This window comes from Styela clava, chromosome 3 (assembly GCF_964204865.1).
Source record: "Styela clava chromosome 3, kaStyClav1.hap1.2, whole genome shotgun sequence".
Classification (NCBI taxonomy): domain Eukaryota; kingdom Metazoa; phylum Chordata; class Ascidiacea; order Stolidobranchia; family Styelidae; genus Styela; species Styela clava.
Window position 1 is genome coordinate 11,043,330 of NC_135252.1, and position 27,307 is coordinate 11,070,636.

The 27,307-nt window shown below is 33.1% G+C and overlaps 1 protein-coding gene and 1 long non-coding RNA gene across 2 annotated transcripts in view; both read right to left on the reverse strand.

Moving 5' to 3' along the window:
• The window catches only part of LOC120341790 (uncharacterized), a 55,658-nt gene extending 34,096 nt beyond the window's left edge, over positions 1-21,562 (reverse strand). Inside the window, exons 1-5 of the mRNA XM_078110513.1 lie at positions 21,421-21,562; positions 19,980-20,186; positions 19,084-19,290; positions 18,215-18,421; positions 16,449-16,655 (exon numbers count right to left, since the gene is read on the reverse strand). Coding sequence (XP_077966639.1) covers positions 16,449-16,655; positions 18,215-18,421; positions 19,084-19,290; positions 19,980-20,186; positions 21,421-21,562 — 970 coding nt within the window. The remainder of the gene's footprint in view (positions 1-16,448; positions 16,656-18,214; positions 18,422-19,083; positions 19,291-19,979; positions 20,187-21,420) is intronic.
• A 1,180-nt stretch (positions 21,563-22,742) lies between these two features.
• LOC144420955 (uncharacterized) lies at positions 22,743-23,916 on the reverse strand. Its single transcript, XR_013474802.1, has 3 exons — positions 23,815-23,916; positions 23,258-23,461; positions 22,743-22,857 (listed from the first exon to the last, which is right to left on the reverse strand). It is a non-coding gene; the product is annotated as an uncharacterized LOC144420955 (long non-coding RNA).
• Between the last annotated feature and the right edge of the window lie 3,391 nt (positions 23,917-27,307).

Sequence of the window (27,307 nt, forward strand, 5' to 3'; positions counted from 1 at the left end):
TTTAGTTTGAAGAAAACATTATTTCCCCTCGTCTTTCTACGCCCTATTGGAAATTTTGATACTATATCGGCGGGGCAGTTAACGTTGGGTGTCAAATTATCGCAATAAACTTATATATAATATGGTGACCGTACATTTGAACCCATGTACATTTGAACCCATGCGTATATCAACGGGTTCAATCTATATGCGGGTGCTAAAACCCATGGGTTAGGGTTAGTATGAGTTTATCTATCCGTAAAACAAAAAAATTCCATAGGTGCAATAGCATACAGGCGCAATTGTCATGGGTTCAAATGTACGTGGGTTCAAATGTAATGGAACCATATAATACATATGACACAACAAAATAGCAGTTCTCTCTCCCTCTGTTAACTAGTGAAGCATCGATAAATTGGATTCGTTTAAAAATAACTTTGTAATATTATTATATAAAAAAAATTGTTCATGACTGCAATGTTGCATAACCGGGACATTTAAGTCTACCGGGCGGGACGCCGGGACAGCTTGTCAAAACCGGGACTGTCCCGGCTAAACCGGGACGTATGGTAAGCCTATACATATTGCTCTATTTTGGATAACACGGTAGTTCAGTTATCGAAATTTTGGTTGCATTTTTTAAATTGGGGCACCACCGCTGCCGGGTGAAATTTGTGTATACAATCTCGAACACGCAATGAAAACAAAAAAATCTTCAATAAGCTGGATAAATATATCCGGTCAATTACATATATATTAGCTCAACTATTGGTGAGTACATAATTGTCTTTGTTAAATTAACATTACATACTCAACCAGACATGTGATACCATTTTGTGTGAAGTACTTTTTGAAAACAAGATGGCCTAATACAGCTGCAATACACAGGCTTGTCCATGGGAATGGGATTCCTATGAGAAACGTCCCATGGGATGGGATAGCACACATTTGTATTTCCTATGAAACACGTGGGACACGAAAACCGTATGATTTTCGGGGAAATGATGGTAGAAGATTTCGTTATGGATTTCGTGTCCATGTATTTGAGCATAGCCCCCTTGTTAATTATAAGGAGCAAAACATATTCAGCATTACGAATATACTTTGTATAATAATTATGAATATAAAGTTAACAAAGTCCTTAAATTTTGTCATTTTGCATGTCTCTTCGTACATGTAGTCCTATTCAGTAGGCGCTAAACCTAAATTTACTAATTTTTATTGCATTTCATTCCAATGGGAATCCGATGAGATGTGATGGGACAGGGATAATTGCTATGGGATGGGAATGGGACGGAAAAAATGTCCCATGAACAACCTTGGCAATACATCAAAGTTAAGGAATCTTGCATTTCAAAGGTGACTACGCGAGACATTGGCCAATCACTAGGCGACATCATTTTCTGTCAGTTTTTGCTATATATATGTATATTTTCTTCTTCAATGTCTATGAAACTGTTTCAATATTCACCACAGCCATTGTTTGTTTTATTTGTATTCTTTTTTAAAATAAATTATATTGAAAGTCGGCTATCTCGCTTCTAAGTGGTAGTTTTGAGCACAAGCACATCATCTTATAATCTCTTTTTTTCTGCGACCCAAAGCATTACATTGAGGAATGCTAGAGAAAGTCACGTTTAGTGATATAAATTTTATTGTTCTACACAAGCCAAAAGCTTCCTTTTAAAAAAACTCTTGATTTCGCTGAATTGCGATCGCGGAACTGTCACATAGTACGCCATTTTTAATTTTGATGATGTCACACGAAACTTCGGAGTGAAAACGAATTTTATGAAGCCCAAAAATTTTTTTGAAATATATCCAACAATCTTCATTCAAAATACAATTAATGCAATAGTTAAAGAAAAAAATATACTTTTTTCAAAACAAAAATACAACAACAAGAAGAATACTAAGAAGAATGAGAACAACACCAATTCAACAAAACGATACATAGGTCCATATATGCTTCTCAAACAGTTTGAAAACAGCTTCTCTGGTGAGAACAACACCAATTCAACAAAACGATACATAGGTCCATATATGCTTCTCAAACAGTTTGAAAACAGCTTCTCTGCATGGCGAGTTTATCTAAATTTAATATGTTAAAGAATGAAAGTTTACTGTTCTAATTAGACTGTTGTTATAATCTATGCACGGGTGGTGTTTTCTATTGTAAGAATTTTTTTGGTATTTTTCTTGTCAGATATTACTTGAAAGCACGCCAGACACAGTGGTTTACCGTTATTATGAACAAGAAAAAACGTTTCCTACCAGTTTGCCTCTGCCACCTTTCTATTGACACTAATCTTATGATGAATTGTTATGTTTGACAGATTTCACAACTGGAAACGTGAGCAGGCTATCGTCAAAGACCGCGCGGCGCTAAATTAGCTCTGCGTTTCGTCACTGCTTGGTTCGCGTTTAAAAAAAGAAGAATCTTTCCACTAAAATAAAGGCACAAAACGTCTCTCCAAACTAGGAGTTGCTTGATGCGAGCAAAAATGGCGAAGTAGACATGAAAAGCGCAAGTCATCTCGTCGGCTGGGATCACAGGATGTCATGCTCATATTAGCCCGTGTTGACGTTTATGGATACAACATTGATATTCCATGTACATATATCATTCTCAACTGCGGGATTAGGAGAAGTTATGAAATCTGTATCCTCGATTGAAATACCTAAAAAAAAACTCAAAAGTGTTTTGCCTATAGATACATTTCTCTGTTAATTGTTTAGTATACGCTAAAATTGTTATGCGGGCAGCACGAAATGTGTCAACAGGCCCGCGTGCGGCCCGCAGAGGGTTTGGACCACCCTGATCTAAGCAATCTGAATCTCTCTTTCTTATATTCAGTTATGAAATGCACTCAATATAACAGCACTACTGTGTTAATACACACACGCTACAACACAATGATGTTCCTGTAAAGTAAATTGAGATTTTCAGGAAAATGGGTACTTTTTAAGGTAAAATGAGATGTTTCGGAAGTACATCTATAACGTCACTAAGCAGCCATACATACCTATTATTCACGTTTGTCAGTAACTTTGTTCTCTCATTTGACGTTGTTTGTCGGTTATTGCTGTGAGCTGTTAGAAGATAGGATTCATATTAACTTAGCAACTTATTTTTTGTATCCTCTGGAACTTATCTTATGCGTTCCCATTTTGTCATCTTCTCTGATAAATTTGATTGATTGTTGTCTGTGCCGGTTGTTATTGTCGTCCGTTTATTTCACTGTTATAAAAATATGCATTCACTGATCGGGTCGCTTCAAAATATGTAGAGATGATGACCTTGCACAATCTTAGCTACTCTTAGACCAGTGGTTCTCAACAGCCGGTTTTTATTTTTGTTTTCATTACGTGTTTGAGTTTGTATACACAGATTTCGTCCGAAAGCGGTGATGTCTAATTTGAACTACGCAGCCAAAACTTCGATATCTGAAATACAGTTTATCCAAAATAGAGTAATATGTAACTGCAAACAATGCTATTCAAAAAAACGAACACGTAAATTTTATCCAGAATTATGAAATCTATTTATATTATTGGACACATTCAGTGGCCATAACGATCGTTTCAAAATTTTGTTGTTATTGTTATTTTCTTTCGTCATTATCATTAAAAAATCGCTTTTCTCTTCGAATACTGGACCAATTGCTTTGGAATTTTCAGTGGTTCAAGATTGATTTTTTTTGCCAGAAGGCTATTACTTTCATTTATTCCTGAATTTTCTATGAATCTTATGAGATATAATATTTCATCCAAAATTGCGCTGTATTAATTTTTAAATATGGGAACACGGTTTTTAATCCGCCAAGCGTGACGGCTGACTGTGAAAATTCTTGCGACTGAAAACCCGGAACTTTTTGAGGGTACGGTACCGGCAACGTCAAAGGTAAACCCTGCTTCGCTCTAGTCCACGTGTCCATATATTTGAGCGTTGCTCTCTTGTTTCTATTTTCTAATCAAAACAATGATGGGAAGTGCGGAATAAACTTCTGCATTGGAAAGCATAGTAGACGGCGGTAATGCATCGTATTCAGGACTAGATATATATATGATGTTGTAACATCATTCTAAAGAAAACTCAACACCAGTTATGTCGTAAAAAGCTTCAGACAAAGATATTTTCCTATTTACTGACGTTATCTTCAAATAATTATGCAGGAGTGCTATCACCAAGCAATGCGAAGTCCAAAGATGTATTGGGTATAAACGACGATGTTACGTTTTGTCACTGTTCACTAAGAATCATTAATTAAGCTTCTCAAAAGTCTGTACACGGGTCCAGATTATCATTCACGTAAATCAGTGACTATTTGTCACGAACATATTATGATTCTGCTTTGAGTATTTAAATTCTCTATCTAGTTCCCCGACGTTGTCTCGCGCGATATGGGCGTATGCTGAAGCTTTCAATTATAATGTTAGTTTCGGGCGTTCGTTTTCTTCAAAATTATCTTAAACAAATTAAAATTTCAGTTCTTTAATTTGAATTCACATGCCAAACTATGAAAGACATACTTGGGATAGTGGCCGCGAAACATTTTTCCAGTTTTCATAGAAAACAACAGCAATGCAATTAAAAACTGCTCACCCAAATTTATGGAAGCGTAATAAAAGATGAATCTTGGTTTTCTGTGCTCTTGTTTAATAACCTATTAATATAATTCTTGTTACGGGATTAGGTGGAGGAGGCAAAGTACATAAATCAGAAGCCGTGAAAATATACAAGAGAGCAACGCCCAAATATATGGACACCTTAATCAGAGCGAAGCAGTCCTTACCTTTGACGCTACCGGTACCCACCGGTACCTACGACTTAGCAAAGCAAGCATTTCGTTACACACCACCGAAGTTCGATGAGCACGTGAACAAAAGAACAAAAAGAGTGCCAGCATAAAAACAAATTAAATTACGTGTCAAAAAAACGAATCCCACAGTGCTATCAGAAATATTTGAAATAAATGAAAGTAATAGCCTTCTCAAATTTTTTTTATTTTTAATTATTAACCACTGAAAATTTCAGAGCAACTGGTCCAGTAATCAAAGAGAAAAGCGACTTTTTAGGTTTTCCCCTAGGTGTCCAAAAACGTGTGAAAGAACAAGAACAACAATAACATAATATTGAAACGATGCAGAGGTCCACTAACGTGTCCAATATTATTGAATTAGATTGCAAATCTTCTGAGATACTTCAAGTTCGGGAATATTGCTGCAGAAACCACTAGCAGATACCATTTATAATAATGAGTATGTTTTAAAACTGTGAAAGGAAACTAGCTATAAGACAGGAAATTTTTAACCGCTTTTCAAAGGTTTATCAAAAACAGAATTAAAGGTTTACAATCAATACTGTAACTTGTCAGGGCATTATCCATCTGACACCCGCCAAAACTGTCGGACTCGTTGGATTAAAAGTTGTATACTCATCGGCATCGCTATGTTCCAATAGGTTCGTAAATAATGACGTTCATCACCAATGATTAGAGACCATATTCATAAATTATACGATGTAAATCTCAATGTTTCAGTATATTATTTGGGGTATATAAATTAAAAAAATATAAACTGTTTAAGGTTTTGATTAGGGACTTTTTCGCGAATTGAATATATACGAACATATTGTGTACCGTTTTAATGCATACTTACCAACATATTTATGAAAGGTCAAACCGTCTTCTGGTAAATATTATAATTAAACAGTTATCTGGTTGTATTACAATGCTCAGGTATATTTAGTGATTTTATTCGAACTATAATTTGGTTGTGACTTGATTTTAGCTATCTTTAGGAGGAAATATGATAGATGTTAGAAATGGAATAATCATAAGTAAAAGATTTAAAATCAAAATGAATATGCATAAAATAGATTTTGAACTGAATTTTTCCTTTTCTAAACCGGTTGTTTTCTACTTCCTCATTTATTCCTGCGCAGTTTCTCTATAACGATACCAAACTTAACTTGTGTTATTTAGCCCAGAACTGTACTGTTTTGAATCCACTGCACGGTACTACGGACTGTATGGGCACTGTTAACGTCGGAACGATTTGCAACATTACTTTTGATGATATTTATTTCAATATTTCTTTAACAAAACAGTGCTGTGTGCATCAAACAAGATGAGTGGGATAACGATAATTGGAATGATATTCGCCAAGGTATGCTGAATATAATGTAGGTAAAAATACTACTTGATGCGACGCGGATTGTGATGATAGGGGTAATTAATCCAATTAAGTTTTATTGTACTAAAATATATTTTACTTTGTGAGATTATAACGGTTATATCTTTAAAATAATCTGAGTGGCAGCATTGCAATAGAGAGGATCGATGTTACGAGTAGTAGGACAAGTAGGACACGTGGTACAAGTGGGACACGTGGTACAAGTGGGACACGTTGGACAAGAGTGACACGTGGTACAAGTGGGAAACGTGGGACACGTGGAACGAGTGAGACAAGTGGGACACGTGGTACAAGCGGGGCACGTGGTAAAAGTGGGACAAGTAGGGCACGCGGGACAATGACACAAGTGGGACACGTGTTACAAGTCGGACACGTGGAACAAGTGAGTGTGCGATGTGTGAGATGGCATGTAAATAAACAACCGAACAAATTGTTTCTAGATGATAATGTGTAAACAAACCTATGCTGGCATTTCGTGCTTAAAAATATATAAAACAAACTATCGAGTGATCGCCATAAAATCGACTATATATATAACGTCTACACAAGAATGAAAACATCAATTGTCAGTTCTAAAAGGTTTACAGAAATGAACTATTCAGATTATACAAAAAACGTAATCTTGATAGTAGTAGAAATCTAGACGTCTCTAGCAACTTCATGGTACCAATTTTTTCTGAAAAGTAAATATTTCTTCTGTTGAATGAAAATCTGTTAAGTAAGATTTTGTTTCCATCCTTGGATCGCATATGCCCGGAGTAGTGATGATGTCGTTTGAGAAAACCTAACAATCTACTCTGGTGTAGAAGAATTGCAGAAGTAGCAGGTTGGCCTACATCAGTATGACCATTTTAGTGTTGATTTCCATAATTTCGATTAAGCAAGATTGTATGCACAGTCCTACACCAACGTCATTATGCGTAGTCGCAATCCAACGAAACCATCCCCTTGTGCATAAATTTGTTTAAGTACGTAACAGTTTGTTTCCAGTTTGTTGAAGACTGACAACCGCATTTTCAGCTGAATAAAGGAATAAAGCACAGTGCATATTATGTAAATTCATAAAAGCATGGATTTGGTGTGGTTATAATATGAATGTAGACTGATCTCTAAAATCACTAATTAACTTGTTACAATTTGAAATAACTTCGATATATCACTGTAATATAACACTGGTTACTAGAAGTGCCGCTAAACTTGCCAATGTGCGCCAGTAAAATATGACAAAATAGGTTTCTTTATTGCAGATAATTAAACTTCTTTTTCAATAAAGAATTAGTTCGGTCGAGGGTTTGATTCAGTTAGTAAAGCATGTTTCTGTAACAGGTGCTCTTAGGCGTAGATAACACCACATTTAGGTGATTGATATCTTTGATAAAAATGAGCATAATATATGTTCCACTGAAAGACGATAATTACTAGAAAATAAATTCATACAAAATTATATCAGGTACAAAATACTATAAAAGGTTTTCCAGCCTTGTATTCTTCTCGGAAAAGTCTATTGTCATCTGCATTCTTGATAGACATTTTCAAGATCGCTTGCTGTGATTGGCTGAGGTTGGACGTCTATTTGTGCTTCTACCTTTTCGTAAATATGATAATCGTCCTCTCTGGGGGGAACTGAATAGGTTCACAGGTTTACCAATTCTAATCTAACATCTGTATAAAAACTTCAAATAGGTGTTGCAAGATCAATATTTGCTACCAAAATAAAAAATACTTCCACAACAGTTTATTGAAATCATGATAATGGAAAAATTTGATTTGAAAAATTAATGACAATTTTTACAATTTTTTTTTCTATTTGGGCACGCGAGTATGCATCATTGTTACAGAGACAGAGTTATATTTTATGATCGTTAAAATTGATCCAGAATGCAAATATACCTTGATAAACATTGTGAAAACAAATAATAAACTCACGTTCAGGTAACGACACGCCAAATTCAGAATTATTTTTCTTATTTTGTTTACGACGCCTGAAAAATAATTAAAATATTTATATTCTTTTAGGTTAGTCAAACTTATTCATGATGGCAAGTACCGATTTAGTGCTGATTAATTGTATAATGTTACACTAATACGAGCAATGATACTCATCCATTCAAATATGGATGATACAGTTTTGATCATGTATTCGTATCTCTTGAATATACCTACAATCTACATAGAATGCAATATAAACAACGAAAATAACTGCTCTTAAGTGGATTAATTCCGAGAGTGTGCATGTATGCTATGAATATGAATATATACTGTAAATATATTTGTATCTATTCATGTTGTATTATTGATAACAGATATATATATATTTATGTATATTTCAAATCATACAATAAAACGCACAGATTTGCATTCCGTTTTCATTGCTTAACAAATCTTTTATTGGTACTCCCGAAGTATGCGTACCAAGATGTCGCATAACCTGAACCCTAACCTGGGACACTACCTGAGTTCAGGTTGTGCGCCATCTTGGTGCGCATTCTTCAGGAGGTCCCTTCTATTTATAACAATGAAGTTACATTTCTTGGCAGCTTTTGTCACTTATTCGTTCTTGACATTATGAACCACGCACAGCTTGTTAATGCGTAAATAAGATGAACACCCACAGCTATCCGATATATTTGTTCGTTGTTCTTTTAACTTGCAATGTGTGAGTAGTGTCATAAGTTTCGATTCACCTAATATTGGAATCGGAACAAACATTGGGACATACCTGTAATACAAGAAACCTAATACAGCAGCAATGATCACGAGAATAGGTATCACCACTCCAATAATCCAAAGAAGGTAGGGCTCTGAAATTGAAAGTAATTTGATTGGAATTACTAAAACCACGTACGATGAATTATTTAATCCAGGCTTAACTTTTTTATATAATCGTAAGTGTTCTGTTAAAATATAAGATTGTGAAATTCAAATCAGAATCGGTTGAAGACTTTCTTTTTCATTCAAACTTATTTTATTGTAAGATCTCGGGTAAACTCAAATTCGAGGTAACTTTATGAATTGAATGGTGTTTGAATTAAATAGTTATTTTAAAGATTATGGTTATATATATATATTAACTACAAATAAAGGTTTTTTAACACAATTCTCGAATCTTCAAAACTTCATTCTATGTAATTGGATACGGAGGATTCATAGAAAAATAAAATTGTATGTATATACGACTGAAACTGAACAATATACAAAATTGCAATATATATATATATATATATGATACAGTTCAGTAGAAAAAAATGAAATTATAATGAATGCTATAAATGAAATCATCAAAACCAATTAAAAAAAATTAAAATCACGTACTTGTCACATATGACGGAGACAATTCACTTATTTGAGTCAGAAACTCTGATTCGGAAGATGGTGTTGTTGTTATCACGAAATAACGATAATATTTTTCATAATCCAAATTTTTATTAGTTGCTTCAACTTCATTCACATCCTTATAAGTCGCCCTTTTCTTTCTTGCAACATTATTTATCGGATTGCAAGAGGTAGTACCACGCCCCTTGCCGAGAGTAATGGTGAAAGTTTCGGACGCACTTGAAATGAGGATCACAAGAATACTTTATCAATAAGTTAACAATAGTTCATTTATCATTTATACATGCAGTATATCGGATAACAAGAAATATACCATAAGTAATGTCTGACCAAATGTATTTCTTACTTTGATGTAACGTAGGCAAAATATTGTCCATTTTTTCCCTCGTTAGCTTCTTCGAAAGCTGTACTACTATCGATTTTTCTGTCTTCACTTTTTTGTTTGGAACCATCAACCGTCACAACGACAAAAACACAACTAAAATATCAAACATCATACAAAATTGCTATTTTGATTCGATTCTGGTCAAAAACACTTTACATTGTAGTCATGATGTCTTTAACATATTAATCAATACCACATGCCAACTGATATTGAAATCAAATTTGTTGTTTTGAGTAATTTGAAGTCGTTCTACTTTAAAGCAATGTATAAATTTGTAGATAGGAATGATTCATATTCCGTATGTGAACCGAAAGTAGCATATTGAAACATTAATTGGAGAATCTTAAACAAAAATTGCCGAGCTTGTTGACTTCAATTTTTTTTTGATTCATGAGATGTTATAGCTAGTAGGCGAGATAACAATTTCAACCCACTGCCATTACTTTTATGTTAATCGTTGAATCGATTTATTCTAATTCAAACCAGCTTTGTGAGTGTAATTCGTTCTAAGGAAAACCTATGCGACAATCAATTATCCGTGCGAGACAGTATATTGCAAATAATTAAAATTTATTTTTTGCTAACATATCATGTATATCATCCATCATATATTTTACCTTACTGGACCATATCTTTGATCAACTGCGACAACGGTAACTTCAATTCCACTTGCTGGGTCAAACTCAGAATCTGGTTTTTGCGGTGATGTTGCTTCTGGTACGGTTTCAGGAGCTTATATAAAACATGAGTTTGAGATTGTATAATAAATATTTATATTTATATTAAAAATTTCCACTTAGCTAATCAAAAGTAGTGATCTTCGATCTCAATTTGATGTTGCAAAAACTACGCTTTTACAATATAAAAACAGATTAGAATGCAAATGTCAGAATACCAGAAACAGGAGTAGTACAATCCAGATCTGCTTCAAATGCTTCCCCTTTTCCAGCACACGATACGGCAAATATGTTTGAAGTGTACTTAGAGTTTGGTTCCATTTCAAAAACAAAGTTCGTGGCTTCTGTGGTTTTGACCATCGGGGTGATTTCAACGTTCTCCCCGGTATCAACATTGAGTTGCGTATTAATGGTTACCTACAAATAAAGAGTAATGTATCAAAGTGCGTAAAAGTAGTTCATGTCATCATGAGTGTAATTGTTTCAAGTAACAATTCATCATTATAAATAGTGAAGAGAACTGGATGTAGAAATTAGTGCATCTGGGAAATAGGGGATGGAGACATGATGGTATAATATAGACCAAAGTTTTCCAAACGTTTTGGGCCGCGGACCCCTGTTAGTGATTTTTATTTTTGACGGACCCTCATGCTATGCCTGATCCTTTTCTGTGCCTAACCAACGAGGAAAGATAATGTTTTCTTTGACGAAATAAAACTCACGAAATTCTGATTCGATACATATTAAAGTTATAATACTGGTAGACCGATGGTAATTCGATAAGATTATGATCTATTTGCTACCCGGTATCCGGACTGCCGGTACTAATTGAACACGTGGACCTAATTTAATTGTGTATAGTATACAACTACAGTGTCACACAATTAGCTAAATTTCGTTTCATGCCCCTTCCTTGCAGCAACGGTAACGGGCTCAAATGACCTTATCAAAGTCGTACAAGTTATCGACTGGTGATAACTCAGTAACCCAGTATAAGATCAATTATTACCGACGATGTAGCCCTGCTGTGACGGGGATCCACCTCACAGACGCTAAAAGCAAGAATCGTTCTACAACATTGTGTGTTTACGCATATTTTTTGTCGAGAAGTTTGTGTATAAAGTCGCTATACATTTATATTGAGATAAATGAATACGGATAACGTGGAATATATTCTTCGACACTATTGCATTTCGTGTAAGTTCCGCATTGGACCTTGATTTCGTTATTCAAGTGTTGCAAAGCTTGGATTTTTACACAAATAAAATTGCATTTATCGTCGTTTTATAGGGAATATATTCTTTTTTATCTTCATAAACGACACGGCGTGTATGGGCAAGTCGTATATATTTGTGACGTTTCGGAGGGTTTATTGCAAATAAAAAGCAAACCACGACGCAAGCAGGTATAGCCAAAACCAAAACCCCATAGAAAAATTATGCTTCCAATTTGTGGATTTTATTACTCACGGTATAATTGTCAATTTGCCATGCCAAGTTTTCGTCATACGACCATGTAATAGTGCACACATTTTCTTGTGAATTTTGTGTCATGCTGGCGTCAGAAACTTGTTTCGGTGTTCCTTTGCCTGTTGTTTGTAAAACAGATGCAGACGGTAGAAACATTTCACATCTATCAACACCTGCATATATCTGGAAACAAAAATATAACTCGGTAAAAAATAGTAAATTGCACAATATTGCTCGTACAGACCATTGCAAAGAATACGTACAATGAAACGATATGTGTCAAAAATTTGATAAATTACAACACATTGCTATATATACCTATGTATATATCATTAAAGGGAAGATTTTATTCTAATTGATAATTTTTGTTTTTAAAAATCATTTTGTGCAATTTAGTTTTGGATTTTAAACAAAGGACATTACACTACTCTAAAAAATTTAAATTCTATAGATAAATTTGTTCATTTGATATTCATTTTTATTAGACGATTCTTTGGAAATAACATTTAACAAAAGTTATGGAATAGGGGTAGATGCGGTAGTTACATTATAACCTACACTCCTACAGTAATACAAAAGTGCCAATACGTAGCATATACCTTAATAAGATATTGCGTATCTGGAGTTAATTCTGAATTGTTGTAATTGTAATTACAAGGACTACTGCAGTTGTAGATTATGGGATCGGTTAGTGTGCCATTAACATTAGTGATTTCAATCTGGTGAAGAGTTGTTGCGAAGTCATCGTCATATGGTTGCCAGTTAACATTTAGGTATTTTCCGTCACAATCGTTGCTTGATACCGAAATTTCTTTCGGAATTCCTGAAGCTAAAATGGAGATGAAAATTGAAATCTACCAAAGGGCAAAGTTTGAGATAAAGTTGTTGGCAAACCTTACCTTTTAGCTGGCAGATGTATTTGTAATCTTCGTTGCATGAGGTTTTTTTCCAACCAAACGGAGTTGAAATAACACAGTCAGCGCCAGATGGAATAACGCCATCGGTGAAATTGTTGTAGGTTTTACTCAAGTATGGACCATCAGATCCCCATCTCCACTCGCTACCGTCATTCACAAGACCAATGTAGTAGTCTTCATTAAGGAATATATACTAATATTGTTAATTTTCAATTTGATGGGTATGAAAACAAGGTCATCCGTTATTTGGCAGCTTTAAAATCCAATATTTTTCAACTTCCAGGTATAAGATTTCAGACTTTCTAATCGATATATTTGCTGAGCAGAATAATGCAATCATATTGCGTGGCGTTATAATATAGTTCAGTAATTAAATGAAAAGTCCAATATATAATGTATTGTATATGTAATGTATTGATCCCAACTCTAGGGTTATCTTAGCTGCAATACCAACAAGGTTTTACAACTGCATTAAATTGAAATTTTCAAGAAGAAAAGATTGGTCAAATGCAAAAAGTGATAAATATTGGTGATCATGTTATGATTGGAATGCTGATTGCATATATTTCATATTACCGTAATCTGCCTTAGTGTTTAAATATTCATGAATATCCTCAGTGGTGACGTAAACTAGATGCCCATCCAAAGATTGGCATTTTTTTTCTGATTTGTTATATGCCAGAGAGTCATCGAAAAATATATAGTAATATTCTCCGTGCAAATCGTAATTTCCTGTAAAACGTAGAATCATTATTTAATAAATATTGATATAATATGATTTCATTTTTAGTAGCATCCCTTTCAGAAATACTATCTCGACAGGTGAAAACCATTTTAACTCTTTGTTAACTCAAAACAGAACCTCACAAACCTATGTTTATGGTAAAGATACGTGTTCCATCACTTCCACCAATTGGGTTATTTGCTTGACATGCAACCTGCTGTTCCCCCATGCATAGCTGAGAAGTTAATGCTAAACTAGTTTCGTATTTGTAATATTTTCCGCTATTATCGTTCACAGTATCCGATGCAGTAGAGAATACACCAGCAGAATAATCTTTGCTGCTATTCGTCGTCCAGTATATATCACTTGGAATCGGATTTGCATCCATGTAACATGTTAATGTGATATTATCAATAGGATCAAAACTTTGATTTTCACCGGTCATTATAGGAGATCCTGAAAACAATTACAGCAATTAGTATTGTAATCCAAAAATGTAATTTAATGCACGCCTAGCCACGCAAGCTCATTTGGCGCCAAGAGCATGTGATAATAAAAATACACCCAAAGGTAAAAAAAAAGTATTTATTTGAATTGGAATGAATGCCATGATACAAGATATTGAAGCGAAAAATTTCGTTTTTAGCCAAACCCGAAACTATCCTACATTGTGACGCGGAAAAGTTAATTCGTAAATTTTAAAACATAATCGCACATGCTTTAATGTAAAATACGTTCTGCAAAATAAAATTACGCGTCGCTTTCGTAAATATTGACAAGACCAAATAGGCGCAAAGGCGCTCAGAAATCAATACGACCACTCAAGTGCATATTAGGGAAGGTGAATTTTGGCATTGATGCTAAAATTAACGCTGTTGCGCTATTTATTTTTATATATTACTTTGGATAACCTAAACTATTCAGAGGTTAAGTTCGAAGGAAGAACTTCGTATTATCTTATGGAGATCACAAATTAAAAAATGGCAACAATAGCAACTCGAAAAAAAAAGAATATATCAGACATGGATATTGCATTTAACTTTTTTTCCATATATTTGCTTTCATAGAGGTATATCAGATAAATCTAGTTACTAATATATTATAATAGATCAGACAAACTATAAATGGAATATTTCCATATTTAGTCAAACACAGCGACGAATAAATGGAGATAAATATGAACCTAGAATCAGATAGATATTGCAACCGCACCATTAATAATAATGTTATTACTTTTAATACCATTAACACTCTTTTATTATTTATTCGAATAGTACAATTAGTAATAAACTCTCGTAAATTATGACTAGCAATTCTGTAGCAATTCTGGTTGTAGATGATTTTTTGAAGTCATATGTGGGGCAACAATAAAAAATTTGAAGACCAATGATGCCGATGATGCGCTGTTACTTAATTAAATAGAGTAATGTGTTAAAATTACACTGACGCTAATATTTTAAAATATAAGGGTACTGGTGAATTGACGGTCGTTTATTAGTTGCAGTAGGAAAGTTGAAGCAAAGAAATAAATAAACGCCAAGAGAATCAACAAGATTCTACGAGTTGAGCTGTGGTAAAGCTGTTTCGAATTACTGACTTTCAATGACGGATCTCGAGAATATACAAATGTGTTTATCGCTTGTATATAAAAAAGTATCTAGTCTGTATAGTTTATTATTGCCTAAAACAAGCCTAACTATTGATAAAATTCCAATTTCCAACACTTCAGATGGGAACATTTTACACACCTTCAATTTTTATTTCGATATCTTTATGTGGAGCGGGACCCTCAGTACGATCTGATGCGTCATTAGTAGCTGTACATCTGTAGGTGCCATTGTCGGAAAAATACGAGTTGTTTAAAAATAAAGTTTCATTAACAGATGTTATCCCATCATTTAAAGAAGTTTCTTCTTTATTCGTCCACCTAAAATCAGGTTCGGGAACTCCAAAAGCGTCACAAACCACTGTGTTATCACTCGAGTTCAGTATATATGTGAATGGTGAAGTTGGTGTAAGGACCAAATTTTTTGGAATAACTGAAAAAATAAAAATTTAACGCCTTCTAGCAAAAACTAACAGCACATAAAGTCAGTAGTACAAAATTAGCTAAATTTCAAATATCCCAATGTAATACTAACCTGAACAATTAGAAATCTTTACAGTAACATAACGTAATTAAACATAAAACTTTGACACCAAAAGTTTGCAGACGGTATCCCTGCAAATAGGAGCAATTAAGGGTGCTATATAAATCATATTACCTTCCATTCTTAGGTTAAGGGTGAGGTTTTGATTAATATTGGGATACAATTCCTCATCATCGGAAGAAGACTGAGATCGGATTGTCCATTCCCCAGCGTCAGCAGTGGTGAGATTTTCGATTGTAAGCCCATAAGTGGTGATTCCTTCTTTTGATTCAAGCTGATCCAATGACTCGGTAACGCCTCGAGGCGATGATACTAGAATGACTGCTATGCTGACATCATCTGTCTGAGACTTCACTTGCACATACATTGTAATGTTTTGGTTCTTGATGCCAACATATGTAGTTTGATTAGTTGACAACACCATATATGCTAAAAGCCAATACAATGCAAGTTAGCTTGGCATGAAAACTCATGTTTAAACCAATGTTTAGTTTGTATAAATTCAACTTTTACTACAGTCCTATTACCTATTACTATTTGGTAAAACATCAATATAAGGGATTCAATTGATTTTAGCGACAGCAGGGTAATCACACGATTCGCGATTCTACATTACCTTTACAATTTGCACTTCCTTCATACCATTCGCCATCACTGTTTGTATCATTATCATCATTTATATCTACGCACGTTGCTCGTTTGTCCCCATCGTTATAATATCCTTCCCAGCAAGTAATATCGCATTTATCATTGAAACTATTGCTGGCGCAGTTTGATTGTTGCGAATTTGGAATTATTGTGAATGAATCATGACACGTGATAGCTATAATATAGTAAAAGGTTAATTACTAAAATATAAATCATTACTTTGTTATCTTTATTCAAATAATCAGAAAAATTAATATTTGATATACTAAAACACGCAGGGTCTTTTTTTATTATAAATATCCTCGAGACAAACATTAAATAATCTAAAAAGGGAATGTATACATATAAATAAAATATAACGATATTCACTGCTACATATAATATGTACACCTTTGTAAGCAACTTGAAAAAAATAGACATATATAGTGATACATATTTTACGTAAATATTTTGGTATATTATTTTGTGAGTATCGCAATCACAACCAAAACTTGAAGTAGGCAAAATGGCTGCAAGCGAATCCGAAAGGACAATTTAATGCACATCGCAATAGATAACAGTTTGTAAGAATTTTATGAATAGAGAAACAATATCAAAATAGCCTTTACAAGTTTTTTCAACATTTTTGACACAAGTATACAATCAATCTTAGCTCTGATATCAAAATAAATGATGATAAGCCATCAACAAATAATTCTTACAATATATATGAAAATAGTCATTCCTGCTGGGGGTAATATAACATTGCAACTTGCCACTGTTTAACAGAAAATTTTTCGATTTGTGGAGACAATTCGTGTAATTGTGTCCGATTTGTGAAACTTTTGTTTTTCTCTACACAACATCACTTTACATGTACAATTTGCGCTTCCTTTATCCCAATCACCATATTTATTTGTATCATTATTTTTATTTGTGTCTATGCATGTTGCTTGTTTATCTCCATTGTTATAATATCCATCCAAGCAAGTAATATCGCATTTATCTTTGAAACTAATGCTGGTGCAGTTTGATTGTTGCGAATTTGAAATTATTGTGAATGAAACAGGACACGTGATAGCTATGGTATATAGTAAAATTGTAAATACAAATATTTGAAAAATTATAAAGCATTACTTTGTTATCTTTATCCAAATATGCGAAGAAAGTAACTTTCAATATACTTAGACACGTGGGATCATCTTTAATTACTATAATAACCATCGAGACAAACATTAAATCCTCTAAAAGAGGGGACGCATACATACATAAAAGGTTACGATATTCATTGCTACATATTATATGCACATCTTTATAAGCAACTTGAAAAAATTAGACATATATACTGATACATATTTTTCGTAAATATTTTGGTATATTATTTTGTGAGTATCGCCATCACAGTCGACAAAAAGGCTGGGAGCGAATCCGAAAAACAAGTTCATGCACATCGCTACAGATAACAGTTTGTATGAATTTTATGAATAGAGAACCAATATCAAAAAAGCGTTTACAAGTTTTTTAATATTTATTAACACAAGTATACATTCAAACACAGCTTTAATATTAAAATAAATGATGATCGGTCATCAACAAATAATTCTTACAATATACATGAAAACAGTCATTCCGATCGGGGGTAAATAACATCACAACACACTATTAAACATAAAAATAAATAATTTGTGAAGACAATTCGTGTAATTGTGTCCGATTTGTGAAATTTTTGTTCGCCTCTCCACAACATTACTTTACCTGTACAATTTGCGCTTCCTTCATCCCAATTACCATCTCTATTTGTATCATTATTTTCATTTGAATCTGTGCATGTTGCTTGTTTATCTCCATCGTTATAATATCCATCCAAGCAAGTAATATCGCATGTATCATTGAAACTAATGTTGGTGCAGTTTGATTGTTGCGAATTTGAAATTATTGTGAATGAAACAGGACACGTGATAGCTATGGTATATAGTAAAATTTTAATTACAAATATTTAAAAAATTATAAATCATCACTTTGTTATCTTTATCCAAATATGCAATTGAAGTAACTTTTAATAAACTTAGACACGTGCGATCATCCTTTATTACCAAAAATCCATCGAGACCAACATTAAATCATCTAAAAAGGGGACGCATACATACACCAAAGATAACGATATTCATTTCTACATATAATATGCATTCCTTCGAAACAACTTAAAAAAAATTAGACATATAATATACTGATACATCTTTTTCGTAATTAATTTGGTATATATTTTTGTGAATATCGCAATCACAACCAAAACATAAGGTATCAACAAGAAGGCTGGAAGCGAATCCGAAAGATCAATTTTATGCACATCGCTATAGATAACAGTTTGTAAGCATTTTATGAATAGAGAACCAATATCAAAATAGCCATCGCAAGTTTTTTCAACATATTTTAACACAAGTATACATTCAAACTTAGCTCTCATATCAAAATAAATGATGATAAGCAATCAACAAATAATTCTTACAATATATATGAAAATAGCCATTCCGACTGGGGGTAATATAACATCGCAACACGCTATTAAACAGGAAACTTGTTTGATTTGTGAAGACAATTCGTGGTTCTCCACAACACCACTTTACCTGTACAATTTGCGCTTCCTTCATCCCAATTACCATATCTATTTGTATCATTATTTTCATTCGAATCTGTGCACGTTGCTTGTTTATCTCCATCGTTATAATATCCATCCAAGCAAGTAATATCGCATTTATCATTGAAACTGATGCTTGTGCAGTTTGATTGTAGCGAATTTGAAATTATTGCGAATGAAACAGGACACGTGATAGCTATGGTATATAGTAAAATTGTAAATACAAATATTTGATAAATTATAAATCATTACTTTGTTATCTTTATCCAAATATGCGAAGAAAGTAACTTTCAATATACTTAGACACGTGGGATCATCTTTAATTACTATAATAACCATCGAGACAAACATTAAATCATCTAAAAGAGGGGACGCATACATACATAAAAGGTTACGATATTCATTGCTACATATTATATGCACATCTTTATAAGCAACTTGAAAAAATTAGACATATATACTGATACATCTTTTTCGTAATTATTTTGGTATATTATTTTGTGAGTATCGCAATCACAACCAAAACTTGGAGTCGACAAAAAGGCTGGAAGCGAACCCGAAAAACAAGTTCATGCACATCGCTATAGATAACAGTTTGTATGAATTTTATGAATAGAGAACCAATATCAAAATAGTCTTCGCAAGTTTTTTTAACATTTGTAACACAAGTATACATTCAAACTTAGCTCTCATATCAAAATGAATGATGATAAGCAATCAACAAATAATTGTTACAATATATATGAAAATAGCCATTCCGGCTGGGGGTAATATAACATTGCAACACGCTATTAAACAGGAAACTTGTTTGATTTGTGAAGACAATTCGTGTAATTGTGTTCAATTTGGTAAATTTTTGTTTGCTTCTCCACAACATCACTTTACCTGTACAATTTGCGCTTCCTTGATCCCAATTACCATCTCTATTTGTATCATTATTTTCATTTGAATCTGTGCATGTTGCTTGTTTATCTCCATTGTTATAATATCCATCCAAGCAAGTAATATCGCATCTATCATTGAAACTAATGCTGGTGCAGTTTGATTGTTGCGAATTTGAAATTATTGTGAATGAAACAGGACACGTGATAGCTATGGTATATAGTGAAACGTTAATTACAAATATTTAAAAAATTATAAATCATCACTTTGTTATCTTTATCCAAATATGCAAAGAAAGTAACTTTCAATATACTTCGACACGTGGGATCATCTTTTATTACCAAAAATCCATCAAGACAAACATTAAATCATCTAAAAAGGGGACGCATACATACATAAAAGATAACGATATTCATTGCTACATATAATATGCACATCATTAAAACAACTTGAAAAAAAAAAACTAACTAGACATATAATATACTGATACATCTTTTTCGTTATTATTTTGGTATATTATTTTGTGAGTATCGCAATCACAACCAAATCTTGAGGTAGACAAAAATGCTGAAAGCGAATCCGAAAGACAAATTTCATGCACATCGCTATAGATAGCAGTTTGTAAGCACTTTATGAATAGAGAACCAATATCAAAATAGCCTTTACAAGTTTTTTTTAACATTTTTTAACACAAGTATACATTCAAACTTAGATCTAACATCACAATGGGTAATTTTACATCACAACATGCAACTATTTACTAACAGAGAAAATTTCGATCCGAACTTGTTGTGGTTACAAGTTGATGTTTGTAAATTTGGAATGGTTAGTGAATCGGACATGTGATAGCTGATGAAGCATCGAGAACATATAAAACAATAAATTACAAATAACTCTTGAATGGCAATTATGTTTTGATCAAGATAATAATATAATATCGAATCACTTTTTGAAAATAACCAGAATGATAAGGTTAATGCAATGTTAAGATAATTTACGAATTTTTTTAATGTATAGTTAAACAAATTTACAAACTTTCATCCCATACAAAACTCAAGCATGCGCTCCAAAAGGTCAATAGTAAGTTTTTGGAATTGTCAATGAGTAATAGTACAACAATTTCATGATACGTATAAGATTCTCATTGGAATTATTAATTCGTCATTTTATTCCAATTTTATACAATTCATTTCATTTATCAATTCATCGAAATGATGATGAAATCTGTTTATACAACATCGTATTTTTCCTGGTGATTATTTAGGTATTTTGCTTTGTGATATTTTATTATAATCATAAATAAAACCAGAAGCAGACGAAAACTTTCAAGCAGAAACCGAACAGGCCATTTTAATATATATAGCCATCAGTTATAAATTGACACTTTATTCATACAGCACTGAATATCGAAAATAGCTTTAGAAAGTTTTCTACATCACTTCACCTTTACAATTTGCACTTCCTTCATTCCATTCACCATCACTGTTTGTATCATTATCAGTATTTTTGTCTATGCATGTTGCCTGTTTGTCTCCATCAATATAATATCCATCCAAACATTTTATATCACATTCATCACCGAACATGTTGAGGTTACAAGTTGATGGTTGTGAATTTGCAATGGTTAGTGAATCGGGACATGTGATAGCTGATGAAGTATCGATAACTTATAAAACATAAATTACAACTAAACTTTGAATGGCAATATTGTTTTGATCAAAAGTTTGTTTGGAAACAAGTTAGTTTACTTTCTCTTCACATGAAACGCATACGCTTCTTAAAAGCCATGAGTGAGTTTTTGGGATTGTCAGTGAATATTGGTGCAAAAATTTCATCAAATATTACATTGTAAAAAATCTTTAAAATTATTTCAATTTTTTATAAATTTATTTTAGGCCACGTCGTATTCTTCCTTGTATTTATTTTGGTATTTCGATTTGTTATTCTATATTGCAGGGTGGTCCAAGGTTTCGAGATTGAAGGGCCGCATATAATTTTGAGGAGGCCTTACGGGCCGCAGTCTGGATAACCCAAAAGTAATCAAAATACTGGTAGTTTAATACTTTTTATAAATTTATTAAAGAATATTAGGCAAATCATTCATTCTCCTTGATTTCCCCCACTTCTTTTCTCCTCATTGCTCGCGCAATATTTTACTTACAATCGCTTGATTATTCGTAGAAAACAAAAAGCGCGTGCGGCCATCTTGACACGTACCGGCAACGGTCAACCGACAAGTGATCGTTCTGATCACCAAACGTCATTCCCATATCAGCACCGCCTTGAAGTTTATAGATAAAAACACGAAAATTCCGCGATTTTAACAAATATCATTTCCGAGATCGGGATTAGAAAAAGTTTTGAATCTCGGGATCCCAACCCGAGTTGGAATTGCTAAAAAACCTAATGTTCTGTTAATAAATACAAATATTTAACAACCGTTTAGTACACGAAAAAAAAATGTTTTGTGGGACGGACGCAATGTGGCCCGCGTGCAAGGGTTTGGACCGCTATGCTGCATAGTATTCACAAATAAACTAGAAGCAAAAGAAAACATTGAAGCAGAAAACAAATAAGCTATTCTAATATATATATATAGCCCGGTATAGATTGACATTTTATGCATGCAGCACGGAATACCGAAATTAGCTTTAGGAAGTTTTCTACATTACTTCACCTTTACAATTTGCACTTCCTTCATCCCATTCACCATCACTGTTTGTATCATCATCAGTATTTGTGTCTTTGCAGGTTGCTTGTTTATTTCCATCATTATAATATCCATCCAAGCAAGTAATAACGCATTCATCACCAAACGTGTTGGAGTTACAAGTTGATGTTTGTGAATTTGGAATGGTTAGTGAATTGGGACATGTGATAGCTGAAGTTGATTCCAAGTGATTACAAATACCGATAACATAAAAAACAACACGAATTACAACTAACCCTAGTATATATGGCAATATTGTTTTGATCAGGATAATATATAAGATAAAATCGAATACCTTTTTTAATATAATTGGAATGATACATTCAATGCAATATTATTAAATTTTTGAAAATTTTGTGATGTAATTATATAAGTTTTTGAACCTTCTTCCCACACAAAACTCAAGCATATGCTTCTAAAAAGCCATGAGCAAATAAAACATAGAAGCATAATACATAGAAAAAAAATAGTCCATGAGAGTATGGAATTGCGTTAGCTTTTTGAGAAAACACGTTTATTCATGTGCAACAAAATATCGAAAAAGGTTTTGAAAGTTTTCACATTACATCACCTATACAATTTGCACTTCCTTTATCCCATTCACCATCACTGTTTGTATCATCATCAGTATTTATGTCTATGCAGGTTGCTTGTTTATCTCCATCATTACGATATCCATCCAAACATGTAATATCACATTCACCACCGAACTTGTTGAGGTTACAAGTGGATTGTTGCGAATTTGTAATGGTTAGTAAATCAGGGCATGTAATAGCTGATGAAGTATCGATAACATATAAAACAATAAATTACAACTAACTATTGATCGGAATAATAATTTAATATCGAAAAACTTTTTGAAAGTAATTAGAATGATAAATCCAATGCAATGTTAATATACTTTATTATTTTACAAATTTTGTGACGTAATTGAAGTTTATGAACTTTCTTCTAACGCAGAACTCAAGCATACGTTTCTAAAAGCATCGGGTGAATTGTTAGGGTATAATAGTTAACAAAAATTTTTTTTTTACCGAAAATGACTCATGTAGTAGTTCCAACTAGAATAGAATATTCATCTGTAACAGAATATCAAAAAAGATCTTGCAAGATTTTACATTATGCCACCTGTACAATTTGCACTTCCTTCATCCCATTTACCATCACTGTTTGTATCATCATCAGTATTTGTGTCTTTGCAAATTGCTTGCTTATCTCCATCGTTATAATATCCATTCAAGCAAGTAATATCACATGTATCATTGACGTCATTGCTGGCTGAACAGTCTAATGACTGTGCATTTGTAATATTGAACGAATCAGGACACGTGATAGCTGAGGTAAAATAATAGAATATGATGAAATTACAGAAATCACATCAACTTTTACTTTGGTATCTTTATTCTAACTTAAATCTAGACTAAATTCTATATTAAATATAACATGTTTTGCTTCAAATAAAGCTGCTTTGCATGTTAGTCATTCAAGATACCTAGTTGATATCTGAAATTGTACGATTTAATAATTTCTCATTTTTATAAGTAATTTTCTGATGCAGAACCTTTAAATGAAATTTCAAAATCGACTTCGTTTTATGAACGAAAATCCATTCGACCGCAAGTTGTTTTTCAATTATTTTTAAATGATATTTCTAAAAAATGACATGTTCAGTTTAAAAATATATTCCACAACGGGTGTCTCCAAAATGTCGTGTCCAACTTGTCCCACGTGTACCACTTGTAGGACACGTGGGACAAGTACTACAAGTGGGAGACGTGGGACAAGTGTTACACGTGGTACACGTGGTACAAGTGGGACACGTGGGACAAGTGGGTGGGACACGACATTTTGGAGACACCGTTCCACAATTTAATTAATTCTACAACTTTATCTACTGTTCTGATTCTCCCTTTCTTATATTCAACACGTTTCTTTTTAATAATATTTCAAATAAGGTGACAGTCAAATATTAGTTAGCAGCAAATTACCAAACATTCATGGCCATGAACATGGTAAAAAGACTAGGAAACTGTGTAATCACAATATTATCTAAACGATTTGAGCATTCATAATTTAAATAAGTTTTATCATATTTGATGTTAGGAGGTATAGCTTAAAAGAGGTACTGTTTCAGATATTGACAGGTCCGGCTTAAAAAATGTGTACAACGTCGTCGACAAAACGCCAAGCATTTGTTGAGCTATGTATGGCCAAAATTCATCTATGACTAGAAGGTCAGAGGTCAACAAGGAAATCAGGTAATGCAAGTTTTTATTATTATAATTGATTCATTTATGAATATAGATCCATGTGAAGTATATAGACAGTAAGAAATACGGTACGTCTCACTCCATATTGGAGAATATATATATATATTTATATATGTGTAATAGTACTTTTGTAACAACAAAATTATATCTGTTTACAAATATAATAGGTCATAACGCTTACTCGTCCAGAAATTGGGTATGTTTCCAAAGGCTGCAACCCGACTTAGTAAAATATCACCAAACTGTATTGACCGCAGGCCAGGTATGACTTAAACTCGTGTTTAAACCGGCCGGACAAAGATTTTTGTCAATGCAATACACCAAATTCACAAAAGTTGAGAAATACATTCAATTTATTCAACAATATAAATTCTACATTTCTGAAGATTTGAATATCAAGTTCTATAACGCAGAATATAGATTGAGAACATCATAGCAAAACAAATATACAAGGTTTCTAGACAACATCCTAAGGTTAGCTGTTAGCAAAACATTTCTGTCATGTATAGCCGCATGCGTAAGCAGTACAAAAGTTAATGTGACTCGTGGAATTGGAGCAGTACACGAGAGATTACAGTACTATTACCGCAAAATCCGCTTTCGACTTTCATTTTAACACAAGAAACGTTCACAGTAACAATTTCGTCGAAAGCACAGCTATTCCTAGAATAATTTTAGATTACTGCAATTACACTACAACTCTTAAGAAGGCAAAATGATGATTGACTTATTTGATTCATACTTAAATTTCTGAAACACAATCAAAAACTACCCAATTGCATTGAAAATCGCAAAAACGAGGTATTTTTCACTACTACAACTGAAAATCTGTCTGACTGGATGCGAAAATGCTTATTGTTACGTGTTTTTTGCATCTTGCTGATTAGCCAAATGTTACGAAATAAACAAGTAAGTCGATTCTCGGAGAAATATCTCTTGTAAAAAAATTTTGACAAAATTTTGTTCGTGTTATTGCGGGCCAGATGAAAAGACGACGCGGGCCGTAGTTTGGTGAACCCTGATTTAAGAGATAGTTGAGTGCCATGGCGTTAAAACCAGTAATATATTGAAAAGTATTTACTTAATTACCATCAAGTCTAAGATCTTGTTATAGTTTATTTAAAACACGAGAAACACTTGATTTGCCACGAAAAAGCACAATGTTAAATATTTTCAATAAATAAATTAGTCTGCTATGTTCTGCATATGGGAAGCTGACTTTTTATTAGTTACCGTAATCTACAATCTTTCTTTGAGTAAAGGTTTGAGTAATATTCTTGACTATTTTAAATAGGAATCACTTAAGAATGCCATTCGTGATTTATTTGCCTTTGTATCATGATACTTTTCCTAAATATTAATAATAAATATTATAATCATTAAATATCCAGTACCCACTGATAATAGGAAATTTGTACACTTCTAATATACCTACGTGCTGTGGTTTGAGGAACTGTAGTTGGACCTGGATTGGAATAGACGTTGATTAGTATTCAAATATAAAAACTTTTCACCTGCTATGGTTTGAAATACTGTACTAGATAATATGGTTGATGCTTTGTCAGAATCTGGAATGGAATAGACATCGAATATAATATAACTATCCAAAATTAAAAACATTGCAATTCTTATATAAACCCACATACCTGCTGTGGTTTGATTTATTGTACGCGGTGGTATTGCTGATGCTTCGTCGGCCCCTGTGAATAAGAATCAAATAATCATAGCTATATTTAAACGGATAGTAGGGAGAACCACTGCAAAAGTCAGCGCATCCAATTGAAAAGGCATGCTTATCCAAAGAGCTTTATATGTTGTTTTCAATCATAAACAGTTTGCATTAGTTATTGTGTCAACTCGTTTTATTAGCCAAAAGACGAAGTTAATGTAATTAGCGATTGCATAAACAATAGTATATTCCCTCAATTATACCGTTAGAAATCAAGCAGTCAAAAATATTGGAATATTTCAAATACCCGTTACAATCATTTTAGCTTTCATAACGATTTGTTTGATTCTACAGAGAAAAAATAGGAAAGACATACCTGTACATAGGTCGAATAGCAGCAGACCAACAAAAATCAACTTCACATTCATATCTGTTTTTCAATAAACTCGATATTGCACAAACCACACTTAATTTGAAGGTTTCTCCAGTAATTCTAATCTGAACATACTAAATCTTTGAAATCTGTCGTGAAATAAAAGAAAAAAAGTTGGACGATCAACTAATTTGTAACCGTACGGTAACGTTCAGCATTTTAGTGACACGAGTTGAGCCATAATCAAAAAACGCTGGCCCCGAATTTGATAAAGTTGACAAGCTACCTTACTTGCAATTAATTCGACAA